Source organism: Emydura macquarii, unplaced genomic scaffold, assembly GCF_026122565.2.
Source record: "Emydura macquarii macquarii isolate MOO-44397 ecotype Brisbane River unplaced genomic scaffold, CSIRO-AGI_Emac_v2 contig_18, whole genome shotgun sequence".
Taxonomy (NCBI): domain Eukaryota; kingdom Metazoa; phylum Chordata; order Testudines; family Chelidae; genus Emydura; species Emydura macquarii.
Window position 1 is genome coordinate 13108274 of NW_027130155.1, and position 10650 is coordinate 13118923.

At 37.3% G+C, this 10650-nt stretch overlaps 1 protein-coding gene across 9 annotated transcripts in view; it reads left to right on the top strand.

The window, feature by feature from the left end:
• Window positions 1-9388, top strand: part of DOCK10 (dedicator of cytokinesis 10) — a 213013-nt gene extending 203625 nt beyond the window's left edge. For 8 of the 9 annotated variants that reach the window (XM_067562553.1, XM_067562432.1, XM_067562620.1 and 5 more), the window contains 5 exons: window positions 1139-1329; window positions 2543-2643; window positions 2956-3094; window positions 5530-5605; window positions 8697-9388. In XM_067562553.1, coding sequence (XP_067418654.1) covers window positions 1139-1329; window positions 2543-2643; window positions 2956-3094; window positions 5530-5605; window positions 8697-8764 — 575 coding nt within the window. In that variant the 3' untranslated portion in view covers window positions 8765-9388. The remainder of the gene's footprint in view (window positions 1-1138; window positions 1330-2542; window positions 2644-2955; window positions 3095-5529; window positions 5606-8696) is intronic. The other variant, XM_067562498.1, reaches the window with a different exon arrangement.
• The last annotated feature ends 1262 nt before the right edge of the window (window positions 9389-10650 follow it).

The following is a 10650-nucleotide window of genomic DNA, read 5'->3' on the forward strand; positions in this document are numbered from 1 at the left end:
CCTATAACAGATGCTCACCACTGGGTTACATGGGGGTTGAGGAGGCTTCCCAAAGTATGCAGGAGAACCAGAAAGGAGCCTTAGGATAGGCAGGTTTTTCTACCAAACTTCCCAAGGTCCAGGAGACAAACTCGCTGAATCACTTTGCTGGCTGAGCTGGAAGGAAGTACATTGGATAGAGCTGGTTGGGAATTTTTCAACAAAATATTTTTTCATTGGAAAATGCGGTTTGGTCTAAACTGCTCCTGGAAAAGGGTTGGTTTTAAAGAATTTTCTATTTTGAAAAGGTTTTAGAAAAAAAAATAGACTTGAAATTGTCAAATTGTCCTGTTATGACATTTTTAAAACGAAAAAGTTCTATTTTTCATGTTGATACTTTTTGTTTCAAAATTTAAGTTAATTTACAGTTTATAAAAAAAGATTAAAAATTGTCAAAAATCCAAACAAAATATATTGAAATTTATTATAAAAAGAATTTCAATTAAGCAAATTTTTTTCAGATTTTCAGCACAATTTGGGACAGGAGAAACATTTGAAATTCAAAAATTGTCACTGGATGATTTCCTTCCCCACTCTGGAATTTCATGAAGCATGTTCTCTCTGTCTGCTTCCCTTTGTGACTATGACATCAGTCATGTAGAATAATTACTGTTTCGTGATTGATTTGTTAAAATTAGCGAACATAGGAGATCTAGGCCTCAGCTAAGCAAAGTGTTTAAGCTCATGCCTGACTTTCACCATGTGAGTAGTCTTTTTCATTTTAGTGGAACTGCTGACGTGCCTAAAGTTAAACACACATTTATTAATCAGGCCTTAAAACAGAGTGAGAAATGTGTGTATTTTAAAATCTCTGAGTTTTGAGAGTCTTCAGCTGTCAGGTTCTGACAAATATACGAGATAAATAGTGCTAGAATTCAAAATAGAGCCAATAATGACTGCATCAAAAAATCAGTTTGGATCTGCTGAGCCAACCCTGTGTATCTGGTGATTAAATATTAATTTTCATGTACCACAAAGGTGTTTATAAAATGGAAAAAATCTGTGCAGTCTAAACTAGGAACCCACTAGCACTACTTCCATAATTACCAGCTCATGGGAGGGGAATTTCTATGAATGTTTTTCATTTGTTTTTGAGCAGCCAGTCACTTATTTCCTTACGTGAAGAAGCGTATTCAAGTCATAAACCAAACAAGTACAGAATTGAACCCCATTGAAGTAGCTATTGATGAGATGTCCAAAAAGGTTTCGGAACTTAAACAGATTTGCACAATGGAAGAAGTGGACATGATTAGACTGCAACTCAAACTTCAAGGAAGTGTCAGCGTCAAGGTAACAATGGCTCAATTTTATGTTTGTGAACACACCATCTCTTTTATTTTGGGCTTTGCAACTCGTGGAGCATATTTCATCTATTTTACTCCAGAGTATTCAGGTCTTGTTCCAATGCCCATTGAAATCAGTGGAAAGACTCCCATTGACTTGAATGGGTGTTGGATCCATGCCTGGTAGTGTTGCTATAATTAAGTCTGTCAGGGTATGTTGACACTGCAATAAAAGACTCGTGGCTGCAGCTGGCCCAAGTCAGCTGACTCAGCCTTGCAGGACTCTGGCTGCAGAGCTAAAAATTGCAGTGTAGACATTTGGGCTTGGGCTGAAGCGCAGGCTCAGAAACCCAGAGAGGAGGGAGGTTTTCAGAGCCCAGGCTCCAGCCCGAGCCCAGACGTCCACAGTTTTTAGCCCCACAGCCTGAGCCCCGCAAGCCCAAGTCAATTGACCTGGGCTCTGAGACGCGGTGCTGTGGTTTTCTTATTGCACTGTAGATGCACCCTTAGGGTTCCTCTCGTAGATGTTCAGCTCTTTCTAACCTGAGCAGCCTGGCCACATTAAACTAAATCCTGGCACTCAAATGAGCATTCGCGCATTTTTTTTAAAGACAATCTTGTACAGGTGAGTTTAAGGATTTCCTATTTAGAGAAGTTAGGATTAGAGAGAAGAGGTTATTTGGCAATTGTGATTCGTTTTCCAACAGCGTACTCTTGGCATATGAAACTTTCTAAGAAATTCATCTATCTGGCACATAGGCCTAGAGCCTCAGATGGTGTAAATCAGCATATCTCCTTTCCTTTCAATAGAGCTATTCCAGTTTACATCTGTTGGGGATCTGATTTACAATCTAATGTTGGTATTTTTGTTACATTGAAATACCTACCATATTTTGGAAAATGGCACCTCAGAAGATAAACAGTTTAAGTCATTGATTCAGAACACATGGAAGATAAATATCAGTATGTTTAGGTTTGGTTGGGAAATGTTTTGGGAATTTGTCTGAATGCAGCTTTGTGCTAGGCAGAATATCTTTAAGATGCAGAATAAGGAACAAAATCTTTACTCATTTCATCCTGTACTGTCCATTTGAAGTCAGTGTAATTTCGCACATCGTAAGCACAGAAATTGTTTCTGAGGCTTGGACAATGAGAGTGTTATAAATTACAATCAAACTGTGCTCTTCAGCCCCCTAATCCCGGTGCTTTCCACCCAATAGGTAAATGCAGGACCAATGGCATATGCCCGAGCTTTTCTTGAAGAAACAAATGCTAAGAAGTATCCTGATAACCAAGTCAAACTTCTGAAGGAAATCTTCAGGTAAACATTCTTTTTTTAAATGTAAAATTTAGACTTTGTTTGGCCAATACAAAGAGATGAGTGAAGTGATATGTCTTTAAATCAGGCAGAATTTTTTATGTAGGACTAGATAAAGCCACATCTTGCAATTCGTTCTCGGGCAAAATTTCTCTTGGAGTCTGGGTACGTCACATTGGGCTGAGTGCCCGTAGTGTTTTACAACTGAGTGCCATAATTTGTCCCTGCTGGTTTATAACTTTAAGTTGAGGGCATAATATTTTTTCACTGGAGTTTTTTGCATAGATGTTCTTTGATGTATGTTTGCGCTTGTAGGCAGTTTGCAGAAGCATGTGGGCACGCTCTTGAAGTTAACAAACGCCTTATTAAAGAGGACCAGTTAGAATATCAAGAAGAAATGAAGGTTCATTATAAGGATATGCTCAGTGAACTGTCTGCAGTCATGAATGAACAGGTGAGATGTTCTATTTTAACTTTTGGTGATGGGGATGGAGGTGGCTATTTGTTTCCTATGATGAATGAATACAATTAACTTCAGGGACCGCACAAGTGAAATACTAAGAGTGCAGACAGGAGCCAAGAATAATGCAACAATTATTGTGCAAACTTATTTGTGCAGTTTGACCAATGCCACTCAATCCTGACCTGCATGATTCCTGCTCTATTATGTGTAAGGCTCTCATGAGCAAAGACTTGTCATTTTTGCCAGCCTTGCTACTTGTATTGTGAACTAAAAAAATCCGTTACACTAAATGACGACATCCAGAGTCATTTTAGATGTCATCTAAACCAGCTTTGAACAGAGGTCTAGGGAGATGAAATGTTAGTCAGTTAAGCTAGCGTGCCAATGAACTCTCCATTTCTTGCTTTGTTCGGTTTAACCTACAACTATGAGGTGAGTATGTAATTATAGTAGTAAATTGCTTTTAAAACAAGATCTATAATTGGAGGAAATATTTGTATCGTTTATGTTTAAATAGAGTATTGAGAATCAGAGAGTAATTCCTTTCTCCACTGTAGAGAATCATTCCCTGGTAAAACTCAACCTTAGTTATAGGCAACATTTGCAAAGGCTCCAAACATCAACCAAAATAACTAAATTGTTTTTTATTCACACCTTTTCTTATTTCAGTGTTGTGTCTGTGTGCGGACTCTCTTACTTCAAATTAAGAGTGTCTTGTTTTGATTTAGGTCAAGTACTAATCTATCTACAATAAGAGATTCCACACAGAGACTGAAACAAATAACAAAAGGGGTGAATTAAAACTGATTTAGTTATTTTGGTGCATGTTTATATGTAAACAGCTCTAAATTGCATCTGGAAAATTTTCACACATGAACAAATAATTGTACATGCAAAATGGCTAATTGCACATATAAGTACCATATGTACACAGAGGTACTCAGTTTACATAATTATAAGTGTCATAATTATTGGTATGTACCAAGGATATTTAATGAACACCTCTTAGATCCCATGGTAGCTAACTTAGATTATGTATCTTCACAAGTAAGGTGAATGATAGCTACAGCTTGTTGAATAATATGAAAAGTTACTCATAAATATATTTGCAAATAAACATGGCAAGTTTGCGTCATTGTCATTGAGCTACATTCTCATGTGGTGTAAATCAATATAGCCCCATTAAAGTAAATGGAAATATGCTTATTTACAGCAGCTAGGAATCTGGCTCATTATTGGCTATTATTTAATATCTGAGGATTCTGATTACCACTAGTTTATTTGGGAAAATATTTGTTGAACTCCAAACATTTCATAAGTATTAGCACATTCTTTAAAAAAAAGTCATACCAGAAGTGTTACTATGTTAAGTTTAGAATTGTTGAATATGTTATTTGTTATTCACAGGTCATGAGTCTCCTGTTTAAATAGTTTTAATCATCCAGTCACTCAGCAGAAACGCTACCATGTGACTTAGTTGAACAAATTAGGCACTACAAATAATGAAAAATGAATAGGCAAAATAAACAAGTTACAAGCACTCCACAAGCTGAAATCTGCATAAAATATTCAGTGAATACTTTTCAAATACAAATGTGAACATGAGTATCAGTAAGCTGTTAAGTTTTTTCTGTGCAGACAAATATTAATAGACTACTACATCATTACTTGTACATAACAAGGCTGTTATTTTTCCAAGAGATTTAGTAACACCAAAGCCTATGAGAGCAAAAACCCTGTTTGTTGGTCATTTCCTCAAAACCAGGGTGTTTTGAAAATCCCTCTTGAAAAGCTAACTAAAAAAAATGTGTTTCTTCCTAACACCATCTTGTTCCATTTTGCCTTCCCTACCTGGCAGGTTTCAAAAAGAAAGATCTTTTACAGCTTTCAATATTTTTCTCCCAGCTGGCTGACCAGTGTCTTTGGAAACCATTGTACCATATTCTTACCATTGTGAAGAGATTGTCTGTGGACACAAAATACCAATTCTCCGGAAAGTTCACAATCCAATTGTTGTGTTTCACTAATAGGTCTCTATGAAATTTGTCTTTTGCTGTTGCAGAAATATTATCAAGGGCAAAAGAACACCACATTTTGCTTTCTGCAAATCCAGCAATAAAACAAGAATTTGCCCTCCAGCTTTCCAAGCAGTATGATTTTTTTGCACAGCTCGAGTCCTCTTGCTGTGCGAGTTCCCTACTTTTGAGCAGAGAGCTCCACCACCATGCATTTTATGCACTGTAAATTGTAGCTGAAATATTTATTTCACAGTGGCAAACCTCGAGGCACCATTCTAATTGTACCATATTCTCTACAATGACATTATGGTCTGGTGTGTTGTTGTATTTGAGACTGTTTTGTTAGCACACCCACTGACAGTGACTCTCTCGTTACATATGCTTTTCTCTTTTTTTTTTTTCTGGCAGCTCTATCATGGTCCATGCTTATACAGCTTCTCTTCTTCCCTGTCTAACATTTCCCTCAATACTATAGACAAAAGTGGTATGTTTATTTTTCTTATGTCTATACTTTCCTTTGATGTCACGTGCTCTCATTTGCTGATTTTCTGTTTGACCTACATTTTACGTCCATTTAAGTGTCAGGTCTAACTACTCTTGTTCAATCTAGTGAGGTGTTTGAAATAAAAAAAAAGATGTGATGCATGTGCAGTTTGGATTCATGAACAACCTTGGGACTAATGCTTCTCGGACTGTTAGGATGATGGGGCTTAGCAGAAGATGATATCCTCAGTCTTTGGGTGGGGAAAGTATATTGTCCATGGTACGGCATGGTAACCTGCTAATACCAAATGGTTGGAAAAGCATCATATTCTGCCTTCCTTGCCATAAGGCAAGTGCTGCAATGATGATAATGATGGCTGAAGGAGAAGGTCAAGAACATACATCTCGGGTGATTTAGGAACCACAAACAGGGAAAGAAAACAGGTTTAAAAGCAGCATTGTGTCTTCTGTTGCGCAGGCAATAGGAGCTCGTGCACAGGCAGTAAGTTTGAGTCCTAGAGAAAATGATGGCAGCTGTTTCACCACAGACCCTGGCAGAAGAGTAAGCACTGTGCTTGTGTAGGAAGGTGATTTTGAATTCCAGGGTGAGGCGGGGAACTGGTGGAGGGGGACCTCAGAATCATTCTGTACTGACTTTCTCTAGAAGCCAGGCATAATGAGGAGAGACTTTTGCCTGAGTAGAACCATTGCAAAAGGAAAGTGGGGGGGACTTTTGGATCACCAAGGGAAGAAAATATTACAATAAACATCTCTTTTTCCTTCTGTGTACTTGTTCTGCCTGTGTTGTTTAATCCTTTGTATATATTTATTTTAATTCTAATTTTTAAAATAACAGCCCAATTCTGCCATGAGACATATGTTCACAGCTCTTATTGGCTCCAGGGAATATCTGAGGTAGAATTTGGACCAATACTTACACAAGCATGTATGCAGAGAGACTGTCAACTAACTTTAAACACAACATTCAGATTTAAGAAACAGCAAAAAGAAGGGAGAAGCAGTTCACAAAACCTATTCTGTTTAAATACTCCATTGCATTCTTGTGAAGCCAAATACAACATCTTGGTGTTGTTTCATGAGAACCAGGAAGTGAATCTGACCAGACTGTAATGTAAAACTGACGTGTCTATTTTCATTATTGAAGCTGAGTGAAATAGAAAAAGTCAACACGATCAACATAAATGATAAATAGCAATATAGACTCCTAAGACCGAATTTTCAGGTACATTAGGAAAGTCATGCAAAATGCACAATCACTACAAAGTACAAAATCTTTCTTTTGCATGTGTGAATTGTGTGTGCTAAAGTGTGGGTTTAGTTGCACAGTAATCCACACTGCAGACACAAACACCTATTTGCATACACCAATGCAGGATTTCATTTGTGTACTGGGTGCAGACTCTGGGCTCCCTGAGCAACTGAGGTCCATCAGACTACTTGCAGAATAAGGTAGTAGTCAGTGTAAGAGTTTCAGAATCTGCCCCTCTCTTTTCAGTACTTTCCTATTGTATGTGCAGGTTTTGGCCTTTAAAATCCTTTCAAATTTAATAATCTTCATTGTAAAAGAGGTAAAGGTTTGTCTGTTTTTTTGGTAAATGTGAACGTTATGTCAAGATTGTCTCTCTTAATTTTTCTAAGCCTGAGTAATCATTATATGCTGGAGAATTCATATTTCATGGGCTCCCGGACAAGAGAAAATTCTTTTCAGTCACTATTGGGCCCAAGATCAGTATTCATGAGGAACCCTGATGGTAGCTGATCCCCAAGTAACAAATACATTCACAAGAAGGAGTTTAGGAGAAATTCTAACTTCTGTAGCACAATTACTGCCAATTATGTTTATTTTAAATACAGACTTTATAAAGAAGTGTTGGTAAAGACAAGAAACAGTGGTGATTCCTAGTGGCTAGAGCACTGGACTGGGACTTAAGAGATCTGGGTCCTGTTCTCAGCTTTGCTACCAGCCTGCTGGGTGACTTTGGGCAGGTCACGTCCCCTCGCTGTGCCTCAGTTCCTCCATCTGTAAAATGGGGATAATTATATTGATTTCCTTTGTAAAGCACTTTGATATCTCTGAATGAAAAGCACTGTACCAGAGCAGGTATTGTTCTTATCCTCAAAAAGCATCAGTAAAGAGTTTTTCTGTTCTATTATCCACTATTCACAACTGCAACATATTGTGAGATGATGATAATTATGTTATTTCTGGAAATATTTCACTTCTTCATGTAGTCTTTCTGGGAAGAAGACAAGCTCTCAATCTATTATTACTATAAATGGCAAAAGTAAATATTACTGAGATTAAAGGAAACTTTTCCTAGTAGTTGTACGTATCTTTAACGTAGCAGACAATGACATACGGCAGGGGAAAGCATTTTTTGCTATTGAGTTTCTCTCTGGCGCATCTAGGTCTAATTGTCTGTGGGCCTTATCCTACAGACCCTTACAAACGCAAGGGAGGCTAGCTATATGAGTAAAAATGTGCAGCATCTATCCCTATATTTGTACAGTACATTACTGACCCTGATCCTGCTGTCAGAAGGATCCTTCCAACTGCCTACAACCCCGTGCAAATCACTGGGGTTCTACATGGGCACTAGGGTCTGCCTACAAGGATCTGTTTGCAGGAATGGGGTATACACATGCAACATTACAAGTCGTCAAATAGAGGTAAGTCTAAGGAGTTTATAAAGTGTAGGTGACTACTCGACTTGTGATTACTTGAGAGTACTGTCGAAAAAGCATTGTTTAGAGAAGTATACATTATGTTGATTGACAGAATGTAAGATATTCATGTTGAGGATTCCAGCCAAGGTCCCGGTTCTGCCATCTTAACTCAAAAAACCCTCTTAAGGGCAGTGTGTCCTGAGTAATAACTGCAGAATTGGGTGTCCAAATTAAGTGAATTTTTGAACTACAAGTTTCCTCTATCAAGCATTCAAAATAAATAATATACTATTTAAGAAACCAAAAATATGCGATAATTGAAAACAGTAAAAATAGTTGAAATTAATACTCCATGGGTTCATTTTGTTTTCATCTGTTTCTTTTAATCTTTTTTTAATTAAAAGATTATGTACAAGGAGGAGCCAGCAAAGCCACAAGGAATGGAACGAACCTATTCACGAACCATCACTAGAACAAACACAGCCCTGCCAGGAGCAGTGATATCAAATCCTGACATTTGACTGAAACATCTGTGACTTTATACATACCTCTGGAGGACTTTTTTTTTTTTTAAAAGAAAAGGAGGGGTTAAAGTGATTATGAACAATGCAGTAAAAATGGATTGTGGGATATGGTTTTAATTTATTGGAAGTCTTCACAGTGATAATATTTTTTAAAACTGCTAGCTTGATGGTTGTTTTTTTGCCTGCTACCATATTTGTACATTTCCTATCTTTTTTGTTGTTGTTGTTGTTGTTATCGAGCAGTCTTTATTAAGCAAGGCAGAATATGAAATTTCATTTGAACGTTTAACTCCACAGCAAGCCCTAAGTTTGCTGTAAATGATAATATATCTAATACCGAGTCAAGTATACATATATTTTAAAGGTCAAAAGTGTGTGTTTTATAACATTTAAGTATGTCACAATTGTAAATAGAGGATGTGTAAAATATGTCATTTTTACAAAATTTAAAAGACTATCTTTTTAGTTAATAATTATAAGTGTACTAAAAATATGGATAACTTTTCAGATACAGTTATATTAAAATATTTGTGTATGTGTACAAAAAATGTCTATAAAGATTTCTCTTTGAAGACTGTGCCTTGGTTTATCGAATCCTAGAAATGTAGGACTGGCAGGTCATCTAGTCCAGTCTCCTGCACTGAGGCAGGACTAAGTATTATCTACAGCATCTCTGATAGCTGTTTGTCCAACCTGTTCTCAAAAACCTCCAGTGGCAGAGATTCCAACAACCTCCATAGGTAATTTGTTCCAGAGTTTAATCACCCGTATAGCTGGGAAGCTTTTCCTAATGTCTAACCTAAATCTGCATTGCTGCAGCTTAAACTTATTACTTATTACTTCTTGTCCTGTCCCCAGTGGATAAGGAGAACAGCTCTCTCTTCTCCAGACTAAACAAACCCAATTTTTTCAATCTTTCCTCACAGGTTGTGTTTTCTAGAACTTTAATCATTTTTGTTGCTCTCTTCTGGACTTTCTCCAGTTTGTCCACTTATTTCCCGGAATGTGGTGCCCAAAACTGTACATGGTATTCCAGTTGAGGCCTTATCAGCTAAATAGAGTGGAAGAATTACTTCTTGTATCTTGCTTACAACATTCCTGCTAATATATCCCAGAATAATGTTCTTTTCTGCAACAGTATTACATTGTTGACTCATATTTATTTTGTGATCCACTATACCTCCCAGCTCCTTTTCTGCAGTTCTCCTTCCCAGGAAGCCATTTCCCATTTTGTATGTAGGCAATTGATTATTTCTTCCTAATTGTAGTACCTTATATTTGTCCTTATTGAAATCCTGAGAAGGGTAAGGAAGGAACGGCTGTTGCTACGTAACCCATAAAGCCTGATTCTGCCATGACCTCCATGCAGATATGTCACTGCACCCATACAGATCCCCTGTAACATCACTGGAGTTCAGGCAGGCGTGCAGGGAACCTGTCTGTTCAGAGTTCACTGAGGAGTAAGGCCTAAGGCTTTCACTGTAGAAGTGCTCAATTTACATTTCACACATGAAAAAAATAATAATTTGCTCTGATTCAGACCCCACTACATTTGTTTTGTTTTTTTAATTCAGAACTTCTGAGAGTAATAACAGAAGACAATGTGATGCCATCTATTTGAATAAGGGTTTCAGAATTAAATACTACTTCAGTACTTACTCTGTTTTTTGTCTCTATTATCACATGTGCATTTCCATTCACATTCATAGGGTTTTTGTTTTCACCAAATATAGCTACTTTGGCCAACTAAAGGCCAATTGATGTGGGGTTCAGCAGCTGCACTATGCATGTAGCTAATTTCTTTTCCATTTATGATGACAGCTTTAACTCATGA